Consider the following 27,046-nt stretch of genomic DNA (forward strand, 5'->3'; position numbering starts at 1 on the left):
ATGATGACAATTACTCTGCATTCCACAATGACTGCCAAGCATGTCGTAAAACCAAACACTCCAAACAACAAAGGAGCGCAAGACATTGCAAATCTACATCAGGTTTCGTTCTATTTCCACTTAGACATTTTTCTGGTCTCCAGACTATCATTTAACCTTGATGTTTCTTTCTCGTGAGATTTGCATTTGTTTTGGGGTAAGGTGGGGGGGGGAGACTAAAGAGTAAAAGTTGGGAATCTGGCCAGATCCAACTCGGCGCGTCTTTTCAAGACGTAATATTGAACACCATCCCCCGAATCCCCTGGCAACATAGAGCTGTGTGAACATGATCCTTTATGCTCTCCCTCATCTGCTCTCGGCACACACTTGCAAAAGCGCCAAGAGGGAATTATTCGCTGAGCTTTGCCCCTGATGTCTGAGAGCTTTCAAAGTCATCAAACAGAAAGCAATGCACTATATGTCTTAGGCAAAGTGGCCTGAGCTTGTTTGGATTTGGGCTGAGTCCTTTAGAGATGGGTTTTTCTAGACATGGGAGGTGCTATCACCATTGGTGTTATAAGAGCATCAGAAACAGGAGCAGGAGTAGGCCGTCTGGCCCCACCAGCCTGCTCCGCCATTCAATAAGATCATGGCTGATCTTTCCGTGGAATCAGCTCCACTTACCCGCCCCCTCACCATAACCCTTAATTCCCATACTGTTCAAAGATCTAGCTATCTTTGCCTTATTCAACAAGGTAGCCTCAACTGTTCCACTGGACAGGGAATTCCTTAAGCTGGGGTCACTGAACAATGAAGGAGGCGAGGACTGCAGATGCTGCAGAGTTAGAGTTGAAAAGGATGGTGCTGGAAAAAGCACAGCAGGTCAGGCAGCATCCAAGGAGCAGGAGAGTTGACGTTTCGGGCATAAGCCCTTGCGCAACGTTGACTCTTCTGCTCCCTCGGATGTGGCCTGACTTGCTGAGCTTTCTCAAGTGCCACCTTTATCGTCACTGGACAATGGTGAGGAATAGAGTCAAGATTAGAGTGGTGCTGGAAAAGCGCAGCAGGTCAGGCAGCATCCGAGGAGCAGGAAAATTGATGTTTTTGGCAGGAGCCCTTCATCAGGAAGGTTACGTTCTCCTCTCACTAACTCTGGGGGATTGAGACCAATTGCAAATTGTCCAAAATAGAGTTGAGATCGGCAGTATTGTTGCAAAACCTCAGAACAGCAAGACGTGAGATGAAATCCCTGGATATCTAGCGTGCGGCTAATTCTGTGCCTGTTTACCTGCTGGGGGGGAAAGGGGGTGCTTGGACCAGTCAAAATATCCGACCCAAATCGCAGCCCACCAGCAAGTAGACCATTGGGCTGAGCATGCAGAATGCAGTCAGGGTGGAGGGAGGTGTGTTCAAGCCTCCATTCCTGATCACACCAGTGCAAGCTCCAGCTGGAGGAATACTGAGGGGGCACGACACTTGCCCTATCCTGCAGCCTGGCTAGCTCAACTGAGACCACCATCTTGGATGGGGGAGGTACAGCGCACGGCACCGTTTGCAGAAGATGAGGGATGCCCTCCCCAGTGTCATGGACATTATTATATCTCCGCCAACCGACAATACAGACGGGCAATATCTGGTCATTATCTCCTCGCTGCTTGTGGAATCTTGCTGTGCACACAGTGATGGGTGCCCATCTTGCACTACAACAGAGACTCTATGCTTCAAAATGTATTTTCTTGGAGTGCATCCCAGTTGTGTGAAAGACGCCAGACAACTGCAATTGGCCGCCCATGGCAGACAGGCCAATGAAAGCTCTTCCTTACCTCCGCCAACTTGTGCCAGTTGAACGACTTCAGCGGGTGCGATGGCTGCGGGATGGCCTTCTTCTTGGAGCTTCCCATCGTCGGCAGGCAGAAAGGGGGTGGCACTGCGCAGCTGAAGAAGGGGGGGGCTCCAGGGGGAGGGGGATGGGGGAAGGAGAGGCCGCCCGTGTTCTGAAACAGAGAGAAAGTGACAAAGTCAGGGTTCCGTTCAAGAAACAAAAAAATGGAAACTGGGCTGACACTGACGCTTCGGGGGCAAAACCGCTGGAGGAACTCAGCAGCGTTTGTGAAGAGAAAGCGCCGGAGCTAACACATCGGGTCCCAGCCATCCTTCTTCAGTAAAAACCTTCAGAAGTTGTACCCGAGACGTTAACTCTGGTTTCTCTCTCTCCGTAGACTCTGCCAGACCTGCTGAGCTTCTCCTGCACTTTCTGTTTTTGTCTCAGATTTCCAGCAGTCGCAGTTCTTGGTTCTTTTACCATCTTTGGTAGTACTGCTTGGGTAAACATTTACCTTGAGGAGACCATTCAGCCCCTCCAGCACGGGCAGGACAATAATGGATTTATGCATTCATCGGGTTTTACACACTCACATTGTTAAACAGTCTATCCATGATGACTGGAAGCTTGTACATGGTTTATTCTCCAGTAACAGCATTCCACAATGCTGTTCACCCCAAGCCGCAATAACCTCACTACGATATAAACTCTTGAAAGAGTCTGCTGTCGAGCCATTGAGCCAATGACCCAAAGGCAGATTTTTCCCTTTGCTTCCCCACGTCAAGTTCGCGTGTTGGGGTGGCTTCTTGGATTTCTTTGAGACCCCCTTCCCTGAACAGCCTCAGACACACCACATGAACCATGACTTGCCTCTAGTGTCCTGTCTAGATTAGAGTGGTGCTGGAAAAGCACAGCAGTTCCGGCAGAATCCGAGGAGCAGTAAAATCGACGTTTCGGGCAAAAGCCCTTCATCAGGAATACAGGCAGAGAGCCTGAAGGGTGGAGAGGTAAGATTTTATCTAGTGTCCTGTGGTTTTCCAAAGATCCCAAACCCCCACCCCCACCCCCACCCAGAGTGAAGCAAATGGATCCTTCTGGATTGCTTACTTTCTCTGAACACTAACAGAAGAGTTGAAGTGAAAATCTAATGGCTGTCCACTTATGGGAATCGTAGAATTGCGAGGGCACAGAAGGAGGCCATTCAGTCCCCTGTGTCTGTTACTAGCTCTTTGCAAGAGCAACTCTCTGAGCTGCAGCCCTGGCCTTTTCCCACAGCTTGGAAAATCTAAGTGTCTGGATGATTATCGAGTTGCCCTCCGGCCATGGATGGAGTAAATCCCATTGAAGGAGTACTGTAACAGCTGGTCTGCTCTCTTTGCGGGGCTCTCCCTCGCTGTGCAAGTGATCTGACTGCCGGAATTTGAGAAGGAGTCTTCAACCTTGAGGGAGGTGGGAAGCATGGGGTGGAGCCAAATTCTCCAGGGGTGCTGCAGAAGCAGAGATCAGTGGATCTCTGTCTGACCAGTAACGCACCTCCCCTTACTGGTGAAGAGAAGTGCATGGCAGGTCAACTCCCTGGGAGGGAAAAGACAGATTTATCTAGAAGAAGCCAGGCCCCTTTTAATGATAAAACAAAGAACTGCGAATGCTGGAGATCTCAAACAAAAAACAGAAATTTCTGGAGAAACCCAGCAGGTTTGGGAGCATTTGTGGGAAGAAAGCAGAGTTCCTGTTTTGAGTCCAATGATCCTTCACAGCCACTAAACTTGAAAAGTAAACTCTACTTGTTTTTCACAAATGATGCCAGGCCTGCTGAGTTTCTCTAGCAATTTCTGTTTCTGCCCCTGTGAACAAAAACTCTTTAAGTATAACATATTGCAGCGGCTTATTGTTGCTTTCATGTGGTAATTGCTCATGGAATCACAGTATTAGAATCACAAAATAATAATAACAATAATTAGAGACTAACAATAATAGGGAGGTGATAGCCTAGTGGTATTATCGCTGAACTATTAAATCATGGCAGATGGTGGAATTTGAATTCAATAAACATCTGGAATTAAAAGTGTAATGATAACCATGAAATGGTTGTTGATTGTTGGAAAAGTCCATCTGGCTCACTAATATCTGGAAGGGAGGGAAATCTGCCATCTTACCTGGCCTGGCCTATGTGTGACTCCAGAGTCACAACATTGTGCTGACTTTTCACTGGGCAGTTAGGAATGGGCAATAAATGCTGGCCTAGCCAGCAACAGTCACATTCTGTGAATGAAGAAAGCAAACTCTCTGTGCCGTACTGCATGGAGAATGGAATGCGTGGTCAGATGTAGTCTAAATCCCTTTTCTACTCCATCATAGCAATACACCCCTCTGCAGAAACCTGGGGAAAAGGACATTCCTAGCACTGGCAGTCTCTCAGTCCTATCTGCGGGACATTAGCTCTGTGAAGAACAGAAGAAATCGGAGTGGCAGCAGATATGACTCCTTCAACCTGCTCTGCCCTTCAGCACCATTGTAGCTGATCTTTGATTTCAATTCCTCCCTCTCTCCATATGCTTTGTTTCCAATAATCTGCCCATCCCAGGCCTAAATACATTCACCGACAAAGAACTCACACCCCTCTGGGGGAAAGAATGCACAGTCCTCTGAGCTAAAACATTTCTCTTCATCTCAGTCCGAAATGATTGGCCCTTTGTTTTGAAACTGTGCCCCCTCCTTCTAATTTCCCTGGTCTGGGGAAAGGACTGATGAGCACCAATCCTGCCAGAATTTTGGATGCTTCAACCTCCTAATCGAATAATTGTCAAAGAGTATAGGCCTGCCTCACGTTATAGGATAACTGTCTTCCTCCCAGTTTAGCCAACCTTCAGCTAACTGCTGCCAGTACAGGAGCTTAGATATGGAGAGAAAGGACCTTGTTAGGAGTAATTGGGCTCCACGCAATTGGGCTCTCACCTTAAATTCTAACGGCTTGGGCTGGATTTGAAAGGACGGATGGTAAGTGGACAAACAAGACAACTTACACGTCATGGTCTAGATGAGCTCCTGGTCTGGTTTTGACCTCCTGACAGGGCCAAAGAGGAAATCGGGTTTTATTTCCCACAACCCCTGCTGACGTCGGGTTACCCCTCAATGACCTGAGAGACAATAAAGCACCATGGAAAAGGGAGGAGTTTAAAGATGTCAAACTGCAATGGAGCAGCTGTCATGGTGTTGGCCAGGCCTGACGGACCAGCTGGTAGTGACAAGAGCATCACTTTTGGGGAAAGAATAATAAACGGACTCTATAAAACCAGCCCAGTGGCTGCACCTGTTCTCCTTTAGAGACTTGTGAAATCCAAAACTAGGATATCAGTTCAAAGCAGCATGGCTAGAACATAGAACATAGAACAATACAGCACAGAACAGGCCCTTCGGCCCACGATGTTGTGCCGAACATTTGTCCTAGCTTAAGCACCCATCCATGTACCTATCCAATTGCCGCTTAAAGGTCACCAAAGATTCTGACTCTACCACTCCCACAGGCAGCGCATTCCATGCCCCCACCACTCTCTGGGTAAAGAACCCACCCCTGACATCTCCCCTATACCTTCCACCCTTCACCTTAAATTTATGTCCCCTTGTAACACTCTGTTGTACCCGGGGAAAAAAATTCTGACTGTCTACTCCTTCTATTCCTCTGATCATCTTATAAACCTCTATCAAGTCACCCCTCATCCTTCGCCGTTCCAATGAGAAAAGGCCTAGCACTCTCAACCTAGCGTCTCGCCACCCTGGGACAGTGGGGGCTAAGAGTCAACTTTGACCGGATGGAAAAGAGCCAATCAAAGGCCTGAAAACTGGAGTTTGGATGGAGTGGGGCCGCGAGTGGATGGTCTGAGACAACCCATTTTGCACAAGACCAAATATCCTGTCAAAGTCAGACTCCGTGCTAACGACAATTAATGAAACCCTGAGTAACTCTTCCAGGCAACCGAGCAGAGCCCACGGATTGCAACATTCCTTCTTTTAAAAGTGAAAAGGAAACAAGAATTCGATTACAGTATACAGAAATGGAAAAGAATTTTAGTTCAGAAATTGATCATTCCATCAGTGTTTACATTCCCCACGGGTCTCCGCCCAACCTTATCTAACCCTTTCACTGTAGACCTTTATCTATTACTTCCTTATCTAGCTCTCCCTTAAACCCATCTATGCTATTCACCTCAGCTATTTCTGGTTGGTATTTATATCCCTGGAAATTCTTTCTGGCTGTCTCATGTCTCAGCGAGATCCTGATGAGAAATTCCCTCTCTTGCAGCATTATGTTATGTCAGATTAATCAAATTCCTCTTCGACTTTACAAACAACATGTTCTCTTTCCTGTCAGGGACCGCAGGGCATCTGAAAACTTATGCATGTGTGTGTTTTTAAAGTGAGGGAAATTTGGCAGTAAATATAAAAGAATTGAGCGTTGGATAAATAATGCTTGCCATGTTGTGTAAAAACATGCCAAAGAATGTTGCAAAATAAATGAATATGAAAAACAGTATCCCTTGTTCTGGTTGACAAAGGGGCAGCCAATCTTTCTCTAAGGGCAATAATAAATTGGGTGCCTGGTTCACCTCCCTTTCTCAGCTTTCCATCATATTCCCGAGTTGTACCTTGTAGATGGTGAACAATGGTCAATAAGACCCTGCTGATAAGTATTCCAGGAAAACTCACTTCTCTGCTCTGAGTAGCATCTTGGTTTCTTTAACATCTTCTCCAGCCATGAATAAAAATGCATTTCAGCTGGTGGGATGGTCCTTCTGACAGTGCAGCCTACTCTCAGTCCTGTACTGGTGTTCTGAGCTGGATTGTCGGCTGAATCTTGGGAGTACTGAACACATAACCAGCATTATCATTCATTCATTCGTGGAACGTGGGCATCGCTGACTGGGTCAACAAATACTGCCCCTCCCTCACTGCTCCTGAGAGGTGGTGGTGAGCCGCCTCCTTGAACCACTGCAGTCCATGTGCTGTAGGTAGACTCACAATGCCATTAGGGAGAGGAATTTCAGGAAATTGACCCAACGTCAAGGAAGGTTGATCTGTTTCCAAGTCAGGCTGATGACAGGCAACCTGAAGGTGGTGATGTTGCCCTTATCCTTCTAGATGGAAGTGGTCATGGGTTTGGAAGGTGCTGTTTAAGATGCTTCAGTGAATTTCTGCAATACATCTTGTTGATGATACACAATGCTGCTACTGAGCAGTGGTCATGGAGGGATTAGATGTTTATGGATGTGGTGCCAATCAAGTGGGCTGCTTTGTCTTGGATGGTGTCAAGTTTCTTGAGTGTTGCTGGAACTGCACCCATCAGGGAAGCGGAGTGCACTCAATCACACTCCTGAGTTGTTCTTTGTTGATGATGGACAGACACTGTGGAGTCAAGAGGTGAGTTACTCGCTGTAGAATTCCTAACCTCTGTAGTCACTATATTTAGATGGTTCCGTTTCTGGTCAATGTTACCTACCCCAGGGTGTTGATAAAGGGGGAAATAAATGATGGCAATTCCATTGTTTGTCAAGGAGTGGTATCGAGAGTGGGGTGCTGGAGAAGCACAGCAGGTCAGGCAGCATCCGAGGAGCAGGAGAATCGACGTTTTGGGGAAGAGGTGATGGTTAGATACTTTCTTTTGGGAGATGGTCATAGCCTGGTATTTTTGAGTCATGAATGTTATCATAAAAATGTTGTCATTTTTCAACCCGTGCCTGGATATTGTCCAGATCTTGAAGCTTCAGTATCAGGATTCACGAATAGTGCTGAACATTGTGTAATCATCGGCAAACATCCTCACTTCTGACCTTATGATGGAGGGAAGGTCATTGATGAAGCAGCTGAAGATGGTCAGGCCTAGGACACTACCCTGATTAACTCCTGCAGAGATGTCCTGGAGCTGAGATGACTAACCTCCAACAAATCCAACTATTGTCCTTTATGCCAAACATAATTCCAATCAGCGAAGACTTCCTCTCTAATTCCCACTGATTCCGGTTTTGCTATGATTCCCTGATGCTACACTTGGTCCTGATGTCAAGGGCTATCACTCTCACCTCCCCTCTGGATTTCAGCTCTTTTATCCATATTTGAACCAAGGCTATAATGAGGTCAGGAGCTGAGTGATTCTGACAGAACCCGAACTGGGCGTCACTGAGCAGGTGTAGCTTGATAGCACTGTCGATGAGGCCTTCCATCACCTTACTGATGATCGAGAGAAGACTGATGGGGCAGTAATTAGCTGGGTTGGATTTGTCCTGCTTTTGATGTACAGTACATACTTGGGCCATTTTCCACAATGTCGGGTAGGTTCCAGTCTTGAAACTGTATTGGAACAGCTTGGCTACGGGAGCAGCTGGTCAAATCTTCAATAAATGTTGGCCTAGCCAGCAGTACCCACATTGCACGAACGGGGTGTGGGTTTACATCCCAGTGTACTGCTCAGTTGGAGGTGCTGTCATTTGCATGAGGCATTGAACCAAGTCTGCTCTTTCAAATAAACATAAAAGATAACTTTGTAATAACAAAGAAGGGGAGGGAAGCTCAACAGGCATCCTAGAAAACTTGCAATATTCAAACAACGCTTAAAACGCATAAAAGGGAAACAGAAATTGCTGGAGAAATTCAGCAGATCTGGCAACGTTTGTGGAGAAAGAGCAGAATCAACTGACCCTTCTTCAGAACTGCTGGCAGCGAGGAAGAGATGGTATTCATGTTGAACACCAAACTGGAATTGGGAGGGTTGGCGTAAAGCATGGGTGGAGTTGGGGCCCAATTAAAATGTACGATCGTGTCAGAATTGTCGATGAGGATTACCACATTGCTAATTCTGTAACAGTGACTACACTTAATGAGTACACTTGTAGCTTCAGATTGCTATAAGACAACTTGTGATCACGCATGCGAGTCTTTCATTCATAAAGAACATATGGAGTTTGAAAACTAAGTCATCTGAAATCTATCTGTCTGAAATTTCAAGCATTCAGAATAAAGCAGTTTCTTTAAACACAGTAGCACTGGGATCCTGAAGGGGCACAAGCTAATAGCAGCCAGGAGGAGGACTTACTGAGTTTGTCAGTTCATTCAGATGGATGGAGAATTCCACCACTTGCTCCCTTGCTTGGCGCAACTCTGCTGACTCTTTCTGGAGTTTGTCCTTCATCTTATTGAGAGTTTTCATCATGTCATCCTTCTCCTGGGTTTTGGTCTCGCACTCCCTCTCCTTCTTCTCCAGCCTTGCCAATAATTCCACGTGTTCTGTCCACAACAAAAGACAATCACATGCCTGTGGGCGTGAGGCAGATGGCCATACGACCTTTGACCCCACACATGGGCCCAGCGGGGACACAGTGGCATAAGCAGCACCTTAAGTATCGGGTATTCCTCACAAAACAGAGCAGATTTTCACCAAAAGAAATAGGTCACCCTTCAATTATAAATCCCATCAAGTTATCATTCCATTGAAATGAATAGGGGTGACAATATAGTTAGATTAGATTACTTACAGTGTGGAAACAGGCTCTTCGGCCCAACAAGTCCACACTGACCCTCCGAAAAGCAACCCACCCAGACCCATTCCCTACATTTACCCCTTCACCTAACACTACGGGCAATTTAGCATGGCCAATTCACCTAACCTGCACATCTTTGGACTGTGGGAGGATACTGGAGCACCCGGAGGAAACCCACGCAGACACTGGGAGAATGTGCAAACTCCACACAGACAGTTGCCTGAGGCAGGAATTGAACCCGGGTCTCTGGCGCTGTGAGGCAGCAGTGCTAACCACTATGCACTCTAGCTTAGTGTCTTCAGGAATTACAGATTGCACTCCAAGACAGAGCTACCAGTAACTCAGGGGAAATATTGTGAATATTGGTATTAAAATATATAAAAATTAAACCATTTTTAAAAAAATTGCATTTGATTTCTTTTTTCTGTCAACACTCATTAGGTTTGGAGAGAGAACAATGGTCCGCTAAGGCAGTTTCAATGAATGCTTCCATCCGATGGGAATGAGGGCTGAGGCTGGTGGAGACAGAAGGTCTTGTGATGAAATTCCATGGTTGGTAACCCTTTGGAAGAGGTTCTATAATGGGTGAGCAACCAGCTATGCCAGGTTACAACCAATGTGGCAACGCTAGTGATATGCCAATCTTGATGCCTTTGGTGTTAGTTAGGAACACTCTGGTCCACTGCACACATAACTCTGCTAAAGCCATCTGAAACCACTACCTGTTGAATGAAATGTTTGTAATTAAATCTATTATCTGAGGCTGAGGGACAGAATTGAACAAAGCAGGTCCTTTAGCCCATCTCAGTAAGAGAGGTGACCTTATTAAAGCAGGTAAAGTTCTTAGAGGAATCACAGAATTGTTATGGCCAATCAGCCCATCATGTCTATGCAAGCTTCTCATTACCCTGAGCCAATCTCTTGTTCTATTCCCTCTGGCCTTGCGCATTATTACTGACAGGGAGATGGGAAAATGTTGCTTTACCTTGTGGGAAGAGTTTAGAAACAGAGGATATACTCTCACAGTAAGGGCTCACATATTTTAGACAAAGATGAAGAAGAATTTCTTTTCTCACAGGATACTGAATCTGTGATAATTCTCCATCACAGATGGCTGTGGATGTTAAATATGCTCAAGGCTAAGACAGATGGATTTTTGATCAGTAAAAGAACTAAAGGTTATGGGGAAAAGGCAGGAAAATGGAGCTGAGGAATATCAGATCAGCCACGATCTCATAGAATGGCAGAGCAGATGGTGTCTTATGGTGTCGTGGTTTAAGTTGTACATTCAGCGCATTGTTGTGATTTGCAATGCACAGTGTGAAAGTGAGATGAAACAAATTCAGTAATAACTTTTAGATTACTTACAGTGTGGAAACAGGCCCTTCGGCCCAACAAGTCCACACCGACCCATTCCCCTACATTTACCCCTTCACCTAACACTACGGGAAATTTAGCATGGCCAATTCACCTGACCTACACATCTTTGGACTGTGGGAGGAAACCGGAGCACCCGGAGGAAACCCACGCAGACACGGGGAGAATGTGCAAACTCCACACAGACAGTTGCCTGAGGGGGGAAATTGAACCCAGGTCTCTGGCCCTGTGAGGCAGCAGTGTTGCCCACTGTGCCACCGTGCCGCCCAACACTTAACAGGGATTTTTTCATGAACAGGCACAAAAGAGAAAAAAAAAAGGCAGGATTGTGGAAAAGTGTGGGCTGAATTAGCTCTTTCAGAGAGCCAGTGCAAGCAATGATGTGCTGGAGCCTCCTCCCACTGCACTGTAGTTAATGTAATCAACTCTTTCCAGAATGGAGCCAGCACCATCCAAACTGTTAAAAGGACAGTGAGGGCATTAACCCTTTTCAAGACTGTTTCTGATCCATTCAGGCAAGTGAAGGCAATGAATATAGTGCACAAGGGCTGTCTCTCACTTAGCTCAGTCTGGAGAATCTGCAACACTGGTCAAGGAAGCTGAAATATTCAAAACTCCAAGACATGTGTTAAGCAGCAAAAATAGGGAGGCTATTTTAGTGAGTACGTTCAGTGAAGTTATTTATGTGGCAAAAAATTGGGGTGGTATGGTTGCTCAGTGGTTAGCATTGCTGCCTCACAGCACCAGTGACCCAGGTTCAATTCCAGCTCCAGGCAACTGTCTGTGTGGAGTTCGCACATTCTCCCTGTGTCTGTGTGGGTTTCCTCCCACAGTACAAAGATGTGCCGGTCAGGTGAATTGGCCATGCTAAATTTCCCATAGTGTAAGGTACATTAATCAGAGGGAAATGAGCCTGGGTGGGTTATCCTTTGGAGGGTTAGTATGGACTGGTTGGGCTAAAAGGCCTGTTTTCACACTGTAGGGAATCCAATCTTTAAAAAAAATCAAGCTTTTGGTGAAGCTGTCCGCTGTGAACTGGCAACATCCCTATTTCTTAACAAGATAGAGAGAGAAGTTGGGTACAAAACAATCAGGAAGCAACCCTCAGGTCAGATCCTGGCTGGGATAATCTGAGGGGAATTGTAACACCATAATGATACTGGAATCATGATATGGAACAACATTGTCAACTGCAAATATAAATAAAAGCAGAATGGACTGGGGAACTCAACAGATCCGGCAGTACCTGCGGAGCAAGAGGTAAGTTCACATTTCAAGTCTGATAGGACTCCTTTTTGGAACCTAAACTGAGTGAACACTCTTTTGCTCTCCACAGATGATGCCACACCTGCTGGAGCTCCTTCAGTACTTTCGGTTTTAATTTCAGATCATCGCGTCCGCAGTGTTAACCATATCCACGTGAAATTCTGTCTCGGCAAACTTACCTTTCCTGAACTTCTCTGCTTGATCCTTCCACTGCTTCACCTCATTTTCATTCACTAGCCTAAAGATAGTTAAAAGATTGTCATTTCCATTCAGTACATGACCTGGAGTTCTCTCATCCACGATAGTCAAAACCTCAATGAGGCCAAATGGTACAGGCAATAGGTGATACAACACAGAGGGTGGGGGCAGGGAACAGCAGATTGGATGGAACAGCCTCAAAGGGAAGGAGAGACTGTCTTTCACTGAGCTATTGGGTTTACGATCACATGGGGAGTGCAAGTTGCCATGACAGTACACACATTGTAAACTGCATTTAAGGATAATGACGGTAGATGCTCCAACATTTTCTCCATCTCACGGCTGACTAGGAAGCTCTCCTGCTTTTCCGACCTGGCATTAGCATGTTCTAAGAATTCAGATTCATAACCAAACCTGTTACGAACGCACGTTCCTTGACCATCAAGGCCTGTGAATAGATTCAAACCCCAGAGTGTCCGCCTCCGGGAGATGGGGGTGCAGCCTCTTGCGCCCACACCTCGTAACACCAAGTGCGAATAGAATCAGTGGAGCTCAGGTACATACATACTGGGTAGATTGAATGAACTGATTAGGGTACTGCAGATGCTGGAGATTAACGTCAAGACTAGAGTGATGCTGGAAAAGCACAGCAGGTCAGGCAGCACCCAAGGAGCAGGAAAATCGATGTTTCAGCCCTCCTGATGAAGGGCTTTTGCCCGATTTTCCCACGCCTCGGATGCTGCCTGACCTGCTGTGCTTTTCCAGCACCACTCTACTCTTGAATGCACTGATTGAATGGTGACTTGAACACATATGAAGACGCACATGTTGACACGGGGTGTGGTGAGGAGGTAAAAACTGTAATGTAATGCACTTGCGATGCAATCTGCAACTTGGTGAATACATCTCTCCCAAATAAAAACTGCCTCTGATGCCTTCCTTCACCCACTGGCTATCGGTGACGGAATATTAAGTTGGGGTTGAACTGTGCAGTCTCACTGAGGAGGGAGTCTGTGTCAGATCTTCAAAACTCTTCACTGGGATGCTGGTGTCCACATAAGAAGGATAGACTCCTCATGGGCATGTCGTTGATAATAGGTGAGGGCTGAAAGCTCCCCCATTTATTGCAAGAGGAATTAAATACTAAAGGAGGGAGGTTATACTTCAGCTGCACAGGGCACTGGTGAGACAATGTCTGGAGCACTGTGCACAGTACTGGACATCTTATTTAACAAGGGATGGAAATGCATGGGAGGTTGTTCACTTGAGATTTACTAGAGAGACCCATAGAATGGGTTCTGTCTTTGAGGGAAGATTGGGCAGGCTAGGCTTGTATCTGCTTGGAAATCCTGAGGGTGGATGTGGAGAGGATATCCCCCCCCCCCCCCCCCCTTATTGGACAGTCTAGAACTAGAGGTGACTGTTTAAAAATCAGGGGTTCGCAAAGAGTTGAGGCAACTTTCTTTTCCACTGAGGATTGAGAGCATTTAGAACTCGTTCCCTGGAAAAGCAGTGGAATCAGAGTGTTTGAAGCTTTTTAACACAGAGGCTGATCATTACTTATTAACCAAGAGTTGGCAAGTTATCGGGGACATGTGGGAGTGTGGAATTGAGGTTATTATCAACCATGTTTTTTTTTAATCATAGCTTGAGGGGCTGAATGGCCTCCTCTGACTCCAAATTCAAAAGTCTGTACTTATTGGAAGTTGGCACATTTTTTAGGTGGTGTAACTGGCACTTGGCATTATTTTTCTCAATATTTCTGCCCCCTCTCAGCTCTTGCTGAGTACGGAACACCGCGGGGGGGGGGGGAGAGCGGGAAGGGCCAGTCAAAACAGCAGGATCCTGGAGACAGGCTCTTCCTTGCTCTCACACAGATTGATAATGATGGGGGTTGTGGGCCTTGCTCAAGGAGCGGGGAATTCAGTAAAAACTGACAGCGAGCGAGCCAGGAAAGATCGGTAGGGGGTTGGGGGTTGGAGGTGATGAGACACGCTATAATGCAGGAGGATGGAACAACGAGGAAGAGAGGTTTCCGCGATAGAATTCCAGGGTTTAAGACCTCCGCAGCTGAAGGAGCGACTGCGAGTGGTGGGAGACGCGTAGGAGGCCGGAATGGAGGAGGGCTGAGTTGTCAGAGGATTGTGGAAGGAAATAACGAAGAGTTGGAGCAGTGAAGCATGGTGGCAGTTGAACCAATGGATAAGGATTTTTAATCTCTCAATGTTTTCTTGAGATGAGGAATCATTGTAATTTGGTGAACATGGAGGTAAAAGGGGGAAAACACCCTGGGACTTGCTGGCTCAATCAATGAACGCTTTGTAATGGGTACCACACCAGTACAGGAGGTCTCATCCAACAACACTCGCTCCCCAGAGTGAATGAGTCACAGGCAATGCTCACATCCGAATGATATTCTTCACATTGAAGTTCTCCAATGGTGCAACATCAGGATCCTCCCCTTTCTCGTCCTGCAGAACGATCTGTTGCAGTATTCTGTCGAGGAGCTGCCAGTGCTGGTTGTTAGTGCCATTTCTCTTCCCTGAAGTGAAGGACATTTCAGAATCAGAATTAGGGTGAGAAACGTTGACCCATCGCAGACTGAGACTCAGAAACATCATGATGAAGGACCAGTATGAAGACGCGGAGGGGTGAGAGGACCATGCAAGGATGCTGCTGATGAGGTTCAGACCAACAAGTTTACCATTGTCCGGGGGTGAGGGTTGATCTACGCGAGCACTTTTTCACCGCAAAGTTGTGGAAATTTGAAACCCTGTTTCCTGAGGCTGCTAACGAGCCTGCTAGAGGGGGAAGCCATTTCTCTTCAGAATGGATATTGGAAGAATTTTGTTCAGCAGCTGGACCTCATAGAGTATCTCTATGAGGCTGTTAATCTGGTCCAATCGGGGAGCCCTGACTGACATAAAAAAGGTTGAATGTCAGAGATATTGATCCCCTGGACTCAGTGAATTAGCCAGTGCTATTGTCAGAGGCTGTGTATTTGTAAGTAAAGGGTGATTTGTGAAGGGATGCTGGCCTCTGAAGAGCTATTTCAGTGAGGGTCAGGGTGTGACCCTGGAATCGAGGCAGATAAATGGAGTTAAGATTGAGGTGGGGAGGGGGGGTTAGGCGCAGGGATGTTTCAGGTACTTCCTGTTTCTCTGTTTCATGGAGGCATCCTGTCAGCTCTCTGAGGATGATCCCTCTTTGGCAATCCGCTGTGCAATCCGTGGATTTCAGCCGAGCTGCTCCCTATCTTAACCAACCCACCTCCACCCTCCACATGTTGTTCGATTTGGCAGCCATGACTGAAATTAATGATGGAAAGGCCAGGCGATGGCAGCAGACTCGTAACCCAAGGATACACAGCGGCATTTGATATCCTTGGACAGAGAAAGTGAAGACTGAGTTTATAGTGAACAAGTATTTCTACTTAAACCTACATCTGTTGAATACATTTTCCACTTATTGCAATTGGAAAGTGCACCCTCGGGCATTCTATTGAACAGAGCTTGATGCACATCGTGCAATCATTCATCCAGCCCTCGGACCGAAATGTAAAATAAATAATACCTTGCAGACAAACAGAGATACATCAGATGGAGTGGGGGGGGGGGGGGGGGGGGTGGACTTAATGAATGTGGTCTGTGTGAGGATGTTAAATGAGCACCAGCAGGGAGCAGGCTAAATAACCCATGGCAAATCTAGTACCAATCGCCACTGTCTCAGCTAGTAATAACAGTTATTAAATTATCTTCCATGGTAACACATCCAAAACTCCCCCTATCAAGCCTCAGAAAATAGTGGTGAGAGAGATTTGCCTGTAACGCTGATTCTTCAATATCCCCCTCATACCTCAGCAGCTGGTGGTTGATGGCTTACTAATCCACCTTGTCTTTCTTCCCTGGTGAAGTGACAGTGTGGAAGCTAGTTTCCTATTGATTGTCTATGTTAAGTCCATTTTAGGCCAGCTTTTGCAGATGACCCCTTAATTCAAGATGAAATAACCATGCGTCGTTGAACAGCCAGTCAATAGCACCCCCTCTCCCCAGTCCTGCTCTTCTCCATCCCATCAGGCTCGCAACATGAAGGCTGGAGTGAGACCCTGGAGGGAGCCCAGGGTCTCAGTAACTCAGAGTAAGTCACTGCCTTCAGGAATGAACAGGTGTAAACCACTCATTGAAGGCTCACCTGTGCAGAGATGGATAGAGTACTTCAGCACTCTCCCTTTCTTAAGTCTTATTGTCCAACACACAACCCATAGCTGTGGTAGTCTGTGTCGCTAAATCTACCTGTCTCCACTTCCTAAATAACAGTTTTCATGCAATTATGGATCGGACCAGAACTAAAATACATAAATTTATGGTTACAAATTAATCCATTGGGAATTCAGCAGAATCTTTTCAACCAAGGGTTAGTTGAGTTGTGGGAATTGCCAACCTATTTCTTATTCTGGCATGAGACATGGCCATTGTTGGGAAGGTCAGCAATTACTATCCTTTCCAGCCTGCCTTTGAGAAGTGTAGATGAGGAGAAATGGGAAATGATAGTCTTTATGCTGTTGACAAAGGTGTCCACATCCGTTCCACTCTCTCCTCCTCCCCATTTGCCAACAGCATAACATTGTTGATATTACAAATTGAATTAAGCAGCATGGGTGCATTTAAAGGGAAGGCCAAATAAGTACATGAGGGGGAAAGGATCTGTTGGTAGCTATAGATGAGATAGTATGAAATAATGTAATGGATTGATGGGCAGAGTATTTTTTCTATGTAATTCTATGAGCGAGAAGGATGAATGGAGACTGTTTCGAATTTATTGAAGGTTGATTGAGAATGGCTGAACCATATCATTCCACAAGGTGCTAAATTCAAACCTTTGTTCTCTTGAGTTGACTAATCCAGTTGACTAAATTAGCATGAAGTGCTTCAATACCTGTCCGTACATCTGTCCATTGTTTTGCTCTCTGCAATCTCTTCCAACCCTGTATCAACAGCTCAATGCTTGCTGCTTCTGACTGTAGTTGTCAGGCTACCATCTCATCCCTGCCTGGTCTTCCAGCTGCCTCCTCACCAAGAGAACTCAGACACTGAATACTGACGCCTCTCTCTGAACGTTCTCATGACCCGTGTTTTTCACTGGCCATCTCTCCAAACCAGCTTTGCTTCCTGCTTTAGCAACTGTTTTGTCTTCTGCCTACTGGTTGTTTTTCATTCATTTTGTTTTTGCTCATACATGGGACATGGGCCAGTGTTTATTGCCCATTCCTTGACCTGAGTGCTTTGCTAGGTGCATTTCAGGGGAGGGACTGGAGTCACATGTAGTCCAGTCCATATAAGGATTGGAGATTTTCTTCCCCATTGGACATCAGTGTTTTCAACAACCGGCAATGGTTGCATGGTCACCAACACACCGTCGTTCTTTAATTCCAACTTGTAATTTAATTCAAATTTCACCATTTGGTGAGATGCCAATCCATAGCATTAAGCTGGCTTCTGGCTCACTAGCCTAGTGACATTAACATTATGCATAGCCTCCCTCCATTAATTATGCCTGTCTTTTCATTTCAAGGGCTGATATGCAATTCTAAAAACCAAAGAATGGCTGATGCCAGAAATCAGAAATTGCTAGAGAAACTCAACAAGTCTGGCAGCATGTGTGGAGAGAAAGCAGAGTTAACATTTCCAGAGCAATTCTGTAGAAGGGTCACTGGATCCAAAGAGTTAATTCAGCTCTCTTTCCACAGAAGCTGCCAGACCTGCTGAGTTTTCCCAGCAATTTCTGATTTTACAGATGAAATTCAAACTTCCATTTGACCATGGCTGGGAGATGCTCGATGGCTATGGAACCGTGGCCTGGATTCTGTCCGCTCTACTCCCATCTCAAGTCATCAGGATTCAGGAGAGAAAGCATTTCTACTGAGAATTCCACTCACAGGGCATTTGGAGGCAGTGCTGGAGGATAGACACCAAATGTGGATAGGCTTCCGTGTGACTCAGCTTTTTCCGAATCAACTCAAACATCTGGCTTGTGCTCCTGGTGTCAATGTGCACCTGGACAGTAGAGAGATTAAATCGCGGCTCAGTACATTACAGTGCACATGCATTTTTAGCACATCTCACAACATCTGTCAGATGACCAGTATCTTAACATCAACTTACACGTAGTATTACACAAGAACATTATCAAACAAAATCCTCGAGTGAGCGACATTGGAAGTTATTAAACAGAGGTGACGTTAGCGAGGTAAACAAGGGTTTGATCAAAGAGGGATCTTTTATGGTGCACCATAAAGGAAGGAAACAGACAGGGAATGGAGAGGTCTCAGATTCCAGAGCTGATGCCACAGCCACTAAGGGGGTCAAGAGGCTAAATTTGGTGGAAAACAGATATCTCAGAGGTCCGGGGCCCTGGAAGAGATGACAGATATCGGGGGATGGATGGAGCCAAATTAGAAGATAGCCAAATTAGTGGGCGGCACGGTGGCACAGTGGTTAGCATTGCTGCCTCACAGCACCAGAGACCTGGGTTGAATCTTTGTTCAGCATTGAGGATACAGAGCAGAAGTGGATCAATGGAGTCATGATACAGACAGGGGAACCTTGCCGTAGGTCTGCGCTCTCGTTGGAGGGAGAGATGACTGGGGGTGGTTTAACCCGAGACTCGCCATGCCTCAGGCGAGGGGTGACGCTGAAAAGGCAGGGCCTTCATGGTGATCTCAGCCAGTGTGGGAATCCAACCCATCGGGTTTGGCGTCACTGTACATTGTAAACCAGCCACTGATCTGTGACACAGATAAACCACATTCAAACTGGGTTACAGTAGGTTCAAGGAATTGAGAGTCCTTCCCGTGGGAACATGATTCCTGTCGATTTCCAGGTTTTAATTTGTGACGGTGCTTACATTTCAAGTAATTGCTGATTCTATTTGAAGGCATATCTGTACAACCAGCCACCTCAAGGATAAACCCATTGCCTCTGAAACAGCTCCTTTCTTCATTCACCAAAGCAGTTCACCACTGACTGTCATTTCACAATATACACTATGACCAAGCAGAGTCATTGTGGTTTCTTGAAGGGGAAATCACTATACTACAGTTCTTTCAGGAGATAACAGGCAGGATAGATAAAGGGAGACAGTCGACGTAAAAGATTTGGATTTTCAGAAGCTGTCTAATAACCACACACTGGGTTACTTAATAAGACAAGAGCCCAAGGTGACTGAATTGATGATTGGCTAACTCATAAAAGACAAAGTTGGGATAAGGAGGGCACTTCCAGGATGGCAACCTGCAAGGGCAGCACAGTGGCTAGGACTGCGGCCTCACAGCGCCAAGGACCAGGGTTCGATTCCAGCCTCAGACGACTCCCTGTGTGGAGTTTGCACACTCTCCCTGTGTCTGCGTGGGTTTCCTCCGGGTGCTCCGGTTTCCTCCCACAGTCCAAAGATGTGCAGGTCAGGTGAATTGGTCATGCTAAATTGCCCGTAGTGTTAGGTGCATTAGTTAGGGGGAATGGGTCTGGGTGGGTTACTCTTTGGAGGGTCGGTGTGGACTAGATAGGCTGAAGGGCCTGTTTCTGCACTGTAGGGAATCTAATCACAAAGTAGAATGCCACAGGGATCACTGCTCGAGTCACAATTATTTACAATAAGTTTGGATGAGGAAAGTGAATGTACTGCAGCCACATTTATGGATGGCAAAAATTGGTTGGAAATCAAGTGGTGCATAATGTGGGAAATGTAAGGTTATGGACTTTGGCAGATGGGCTGAACATGATTTAATTTGAGGAAGAATGCTGAAAATTACAGCACCAAACCATTTGGGATATAGATCACAGAAAGTTAATGTTCAAGTTCAGCAGGTAATGGAGGAGGCAAATGGAATGTTGGCCTTTAGTTCAAAGGGATTGGAATATAAAAATGGGGAGGTCTTGCTTAAACAAGGCGCTCGTCAGACTACTGTCGAGAGTGTGGTGCAGGTCAGGCAGCATCTGAGGAGCAGGAGAATTGATGTTTTGGGCATACGCCCTTCATCAGACCAGAGAAGGTTCACTAGGTTGATCCTGGGTAGGAAGAGAATGTTTTGTAAGGAGACATTGAGCAGGTTAGGGCTATACTTGTTGGAGTTTAGAAGAATGAGTGGCAACCTGGCTGAAACTTTATGAGATTCTTAGCAGACTTAACAGAGGAGATATGCAAAGGCAGTCCCCGCTTGTGGGGCCAAAGGACAAAATCTCAGAATAAGTCAGAAGTCGCACACCACAAGATTATACTCCAATAGGTTTATTTGAAATCACAAGCTTTCAGAGCGCTGCTCGTTCATCGGGTGAAGTCTGTATCATGTGTGCCTTGGCTCAAACCAGAATTCCAGAGCTTGCTGGTTCTTCTAAGCCAGCCAGCAAGCAGACAAACCTTTGTTGAGCATTGATGATTACAGAACAGAAGTAGATCAATGGAATCATGATATCGGCTTCACCTGACGAAGGAGCAGCACTCCAAAAACTTTCAAAATAAACCTGTTGGACTATAACCTGGTGTCGTGTGACTTCTGACTTTGTCCACTCCAATCCAACACCAGCACATTTACATCATGGCTCTGAGAATAAGGGGTCATACATTTAAGACAGAGAAAAGGAGGAATTTCTTCCCTCAGGAGGTAGTGAGTCAGGTTGTTATGTGTAATCAGGGCTGAGAGAGACAGATTTTTAACCAGTAAGGAAATCAAGGGTTATGGCGAAAAGGCAGGAAAGTGAAGTTGAGGATTATCAGATCAGCCACAATCTCACTGAATGGTGGAGCAGCCTCGATGGGCTGACTTTCAGTTCCAATGTCTTATGATTTTTTGGTTGTAATAGGTGGCTATTGATATAATAATGAAAATCCTGATGTATGAACCTCCTTATTTTTGAAACCTGTGATGGTAGATGTTGCTAAGACCCCCTGATTTACAGGTGCAGGATTGTCACTCACCAGGTCAAGTCGCTTTGCAAGTTCATTCTCATCCTCATTTCTGACCATCTCAAAGAAGTCTAAGTGCCTGAACACAAAGAGAAAACACACAACTGTCAGCACTCAGAATCTATTCTGTCCAACTTTCCTGCTTCAACCAAAGTCCCCCAGCTTATTGCTGCTTGAGAGTTGTGGGTGATACGACTGATATCTGCAACAGGATAAACAGATTGAAAGTAACTCTTTCTTCCAAAACAGGGAGACAGAATTCCCCTTCATGAAGATTTGTGCATGATGGACCAAATGGTCTCCACCTGCACCAAAGCATCTCTGTGATCGTGTGAGAATGTGGAAAATGCCTTCCTTGAAGACAAAGCTAACCGAATTGTTTAAAGGTTATTTAGAAAGGGTGAGTTTGGGGATTTTTCTTTTTAGTTCATTGATGGAATGTGGGCACCACTGACCACATTCAAATTTATTGCCCGTCCCTAGTTACCCTTGAGAAGGTGGTGATGAAAGGCTTTCTTGAACCACAGCCGTCCACTTGGCATAGGTAGTGGGAGTTCCAGGAGTTTGATCCAGCGATGTTGGAGGGACAGTGATATATTTCCAAGTCAGGATGGTGAATGGCTTGGAGGGGAACTTGAATGGAGTGGTGTTTCACTGTATGTACTGTCCTTGCCCTTCTAGATGGTAATGGTTGTGGGTTTGGAAGGTGCTGTCTAAGGATCGTTGACAAATTTCTGCAGTGCACAGGTGGTACACCCTGCTGCTACTGAACGTCAGTAGGGGAGGGAGTGAACATCTATGGATGTGGTGCCAATCAAGCGGGCTGTCTTGTCCTGGCTAGGGCCAAGCTTCATGAGTGCTGTTGGACCATTACCTGTCTAATGTTGCGTTCTCATGGTTTCGCAGTTTATCAATCACAGGTTGGATTCCTAGCATGAGGAACTCATATCGGAGGTGCAGTCGAAATTCCAGATTGTCCTGTAAAAGGAAGTGAAGACATTATTAAAGCCTGGTGCATCACAGTATCTCAGCATATTCCTCCATAGTCCACAACAGGTTTTACTCTTCTGTCCTTTGGACAATTTTGTGTTCTTGGAGGTGAAGGTTATCAATGTTCTTCTTTCTTTTAGCGTGTGACTCACAATTACTTACAATACTCAAGCTTAGGTCAAAGTTTGTGGTTTAGAATAAGCTAATGGTGTCTCTATTTACAATGCCTAAGTTTACAAATTCTACAGAGCACTCTCTCTCCCCTTTCACACCTTTACGCTACACCCATTTTCCATCTTTTTTTCTCTTTCACCAGCATAGACAACCTTTTTGTTGTTTGCATGGGTATCTGTCCTTGTCTCTGACACCACCAAAACGGATAACCTGGTTGTCATCATATTGATGTCCATGGGACCATGCTGACTGCCTTAACAGTGAGGGGATGCTTTGGGAATGTGAAAGGGCACTAAATAAATGCAAGTATTTCTGAGTTAGTCTGACCTGGATTCTCTGGTAGTTTTCAGCACCGCTACATAATGCACTTCATTTCCATATGTTTCATAAATGTATCCCCATTACCAAGCCATCTGAGGTGTTTGGAGTAGGTTGCATTGTGTGCTGCAATTTAGTTTCAAAGTTGAGATTCCTCTCTACAAAGAAACCTGAAAAGCATTGAAAAGTGCACCCTGACGATACAGGCCTTTGAAAGTGCTTCTCGAGGAAGTGCAGAGATTTGTTGCTTGAAAAACATTGGTGCCCTAAACATTTTAGGACTGGCAACATTTTCTGCACAGCCGACAGGGAGGGCACAATTCAATGTCATACCTTGAGCTGCAGCAGGTAACTCCAGCTGCTTGCCGTTGTAGACACTGATATCTTCTGCTTGCGTTGATGGTTAAACTCCTCACTTAACAGGAGGTCATCTGGTTAGAATGGATTTCAAAGCTCAGCTTTTTTGTTGAAGAATCAGTGATACTGAAGGCATCACTTTTCCAAGAATTGATAAATGCGGAAAATGCAAAAACGACTCTGCAGATCTGCAGGGGGTTTGTGTGGACAGGAACAGTCATAATCTTTGCAGCTGCTGCCAGTTCAGATACATCACTGACTTGTCAGGGTTTGACTCTGCCCTTTCTCAACAGATAATGTCAAGCATTTCTAGAATTTCTCTGGTCTTGTGTCTTATTGAGAGAGTTCATCTTGAGAGTGTTATAAAACGTGGGGAAATATTGAATCTCATTGAATGATCAAAGCTATGTTCTTGGGATTTGCTGTCTCCATTGTCTAACCCACAGAACTTGTGTTTGTTCATGTGAGATCCATCACTCAGCAAAGCTTTGAACCATTAATAGCTAGTCGGACTCCATAAGCTAGACATGGTAACATTACGGAATGGAGCACTGCCTATTCATATTGGACCTGAAACCTTAACTCCGTTTCTCTCTCAGATGGTGCTGAAGTTCCTGAGGTTTTCCCTGTTTTTATCCTGAGCGCAGCATTAGCTGGGAGACTGCCTTTAGCTTACCTCTCCAGCACCAGCGTTTAACACGGCATTGATGAAGGACATTATTGCAGTTTTGAGGTGCACTTCATCCCTGTACTTTCCAGTACTTCTGTCCAGCTCATTAAGTAACGTCTAAAATAGAAAGAAAAAGCCTTTGAGTTTGAACATTATCCAAAGCTTCACTAAACCCCTATTCTGTACCTGGGAGTTTCTTCAACTGCCCATTATGTGTGGGTACAGAACAAACCGACAACATTAACCCAATAACCCAGATGTTGCATTTACCTGGAACCATGTTCACCAAACTATGATCACATGTCCTAATATGTGACCTAACGCCAAATTTTGTCCGAAAACATTCCTACAAAATACCTCAGTGCTTCTGTAGATTAAAGAAGTTCAAATTTGCCTCCTTCATTTCTCTGACAATTCTATAACTATGATTTCATTGTTGGGGGTGGGGAGGTAAAGGTGCTACATAAATGCCAGTATGCAAATACACTACAGCAAATTCCAACCATACCATTGCAAAGTAGGAATGGACTCATTAACTCCAACCAGCTGGCCTAGCACAAGACAAAATGGCTGCCAAAGCTGATGGTTTGTCAGAAAGGTCAAACTAGGCTCACTGTTGAATCACTCAACGTTCCACATTGAGCTGAGCTCAGGTAATGTGTGTGCCACAGAATGCCTTCTAGCACTTCACAACCTTAATGCATTTTGTGAACTGTCGGCAGGATTGCAATTTCGGGAAGGAAGCAGCCAGCTTGCGAGAGGGATCCAGGTACAACACGATGGCAGTCACCAGAAGATCTATTGAACTGAAAGGCACCTCAAAGCACAGGAGGAGAATACCTTGCAAAATAAAGTTGCTTATCTCTGACATGGGTCAGAGATAGAGCGGGCAGGACTTGGGTTAAATATGTTACCTGAATGACGGCTAAACATTTCTTCCTTCATCCTAATGCCTCAAAGGCTGAACCACTGAGTCACAGTTATCAGCTGCTGTAGCATGGCCAATGTTATTGTGCAGATGAATGCGGCAGTCATTTTAAGTACGTCTAGAGCGCACGAAGGAGTGAGAATATCAATTTAATCTGTTTTAAGGGAGGAATTAGGGACATTTAGAACCCTGGAGGGTAGTAAAAGAGATGGCGGGAGAAATAACAGGTGGACTCGGGGCTAAATTTCCGAAATTTGCTGGACTCTGGGGCAGTCCCAGCAGAATGGAAAACAGCAAAGGTGATGTCACTGTTTAAAAAGGGAAGTAGACAAAAGATGGGGAATTATAAACCAGTTAGCTTAACCTCTGTAGTGGGGAAGATGCTCGAGTCTATTACCAACGAAGAAGTAGCGGGCATCTCAAAAGAAATTGTCCCATTGTACAGATGCAGCATGGGCTCATGAAGGGTGGGTCATGCTTCACAAATCTTTTGGAATTTTATTGAGACATTTCAAGCAAGATGGACAACGGGGACCCAGTGGATGTGGTGTACCTAGATTTCCAAAAGGCCTTTGGCAAGGTGCTGCACATGAGGCTGCTGCATAGGACAAGGACGCATGGTGTTAGAGGCAGAGTATTAGCGTGGATAGAGGATTGGTTGACTGTCAGGAAGCAAAGAGTGGGGATAAATGAGTGCTATTCTGGCTGGCAATCAGTGACGAGTGGTGTGCTTCAGGGATCAGTGTTGGGACCACAATTATTTACAATTTATATCGATGATTTGGAGTTGGGGACCACGTGTATGGTGTCAAAATTTGCCAATGACACTAAGATGAGTGGCAGAGCAAAGTGTGCAGAGGACTGTGAAATGTTGCAGAGGAACATAGAAATATTGAGTGAGTGGACAAATGTCTGGCTGATGGAATACAATGTTAGTAAATGTGAAGTCACACATTTTTGGTTGGAGTAACAGCAAAATAGATTATTACTTGATGGTAAAAAGTTGCAGCATGCTGATTTGCGGAGGGACCTAGGTGTCCATGAATTACAGAAAGTTGGTCTGCAGGTACAACAAGTGATTAAGAACGCAAATAATTGTGTCCTTCATTGCTAAGGGGGTTGAGTTTAATAGCAGAGAGGTAACGTTACAGCTGTACAAGGTGCTGGTGAGGCCACAACTGGAGTAGTAAAAGAGATAGCGGGAGATTTAGTCTCCTTACTTAAGAAAGGATGTACTGATACTGGAGGGGGTGCAGAGGAGGTTCATGAAGTTGATTCCGGAGTTGAGGGGGTTAGCCTGTGAGGAGAGGCTGAGTAGATTGGGATTATGGTGCTGGAAAAGCACAGCAGGTCGGGCAGCATCCGAGGAGCAGGAAAATCCGCATTTTGGGCAAAGGCCCTCCATCAAGAATGAAGGGCTTTTGCCCGAAACATTGGTTCTCCTGCTCCTCGGATGCTGCCTGACCTGCTGTGCTTTACCAGCACCACACTCTCAACTCTAATCTCCAGCATCTGCAGTCCTCGCTTCTGCCTAGATTGGAATTATATTCATTGGAATTCAGAATAATGAGGGGGGGAGGGGGAATCTTGTAGAACCATATATAATTATGAAGGGAATCGATAAAATAGAAGTACAGAAGATGTTTCCACTGGCAGGTGAGACTAGGACAAGAGAGCACAGCCTCAAGATTCGAGGGAGCAGGTTTAGAACTGAACTGAGAAGGAACTTCTTCACCCAGAGGTTTGTTAATCGATGGAATTCCTTGCCCAAGGAAATAATTGATGCTACTTCAGTAATCCCTGTTAAAGCTAAGGTAGATACTTTTTGAAAAATAAAGGAATTAAGGGATACGGTGAAAACGCAGGTAAGTGGAGCTGAATCCATGAAAAGATTAGCCATGATCTTATTGAGTGGCGGAGCAGGCTCGAAGGGCCGAACAGCCTACTCCTGCTCCTAGTTCTTATGTTCTTAAGCAACTCTTGGATGATAGTAAAATGAAGGGTATGTAGGTTAATCTGACCTTAGAGTAGGATAGAAGATCAGCACACTATCAAGGGCTGAAGGGCCTGTACTGTGCTGTACTGTTCTATACTCAATGTAAACTCTCCAAATCGTGCCTTGCGAAGTGCCTCACTGTCCTCCTGACTGACTGGGACACATAGACATGACTTCGGTTCAATATCTCATTAAAATGCGGGAGCAACACTATTCATTATTAAAGTACAGTGAAGCTTGAACTGTTGACACTCTGCTACAGAGGCAGAAGTCCTGACAACTTCGCCAAACCGTTTGTTTATTATCATGAGACAGTGATGTCAAAGGAGTTATCAATCAGGCAGAAAGCTTCTTCTATCAACTTGGGGGGATTTTATAAATAAGTATATTCATGCCTATGATGTGAGTAGCTCCATTTTATTTTCCTCCCCCACATGGACTGGAGCCACATGCTTACCCAGACTCAAACAACTGGGCTCATTCC

The 27,046-nt window shown here is 45.5% G+C and overlaps 1 protein-coding gene across 5 annotated transcripts in view; it reads right to left on the minus strand.

Moving 5' to 3' along the window:
- Positions 1 to 27,046, minus strand: part of daam2 (dishevelled associated activator of morphogenesis 2) — a 326,991-nt gene that overhangs the window by 103,176 nt on the left and 196,769 nt on the right. For all 5 annotated transcript variants that reach the window (XM_043687248.1, XM_043687244.1, XM_043687246.1 and 2 more), the window contains exons 7-14: positions 23,645 to 23,755; positions 22,004 to 22,107; positions 21,142 to 21,208; positions 18,107 to 18,224; positions 14,575 to 14,713; positions 12,153 to 12,211; positions 8,886 to 9,076; positions 1,803 to 1,973 (exon numbers count right to left, since the gene is read on the minus strand). In XM_043687248.1, the coding sequence (XP_043543183.1) occupies positions 1,803 to 1,973; positions 8,886 to 9,076; positions 12,153 to 12,211; positions 14,575 to 14,713; positions 18,107 to 18,224; positions 21,142 to 21,208; positions 22,004 to 22,107; positions 23,645 to 23,755 (960 nt within the window). The remainder of the gene's footprint in view (positions 1 to 1,802; positions 1,974 to 8,885; positions 9,077 to 12,152; positions 12,212 to 14,574; positions 14,714 to 18,106; positions 18,225 to 21,141; positions 21,209 to 22,003; positions 22,108 to 23,644; positions 23,756 to 27,046) is intronic.

The sequence above is a fragment of the Chiloscyllium plagiosum genome, chromosome 3, assembly GCF_004010195.1.
Source record: "Chiloscyllium plagiosum isolate BGI_BamShark_2017 chromosome 3, ASM401019v2, whole genome shotgun sequence".
NCBI lineage: Eukaryota > Metazoa > Chordata > Chondrichthyes > Orectolobiformes > Hemiscylliidae > Chiloscyllium > Chiloscyllium plagiosum.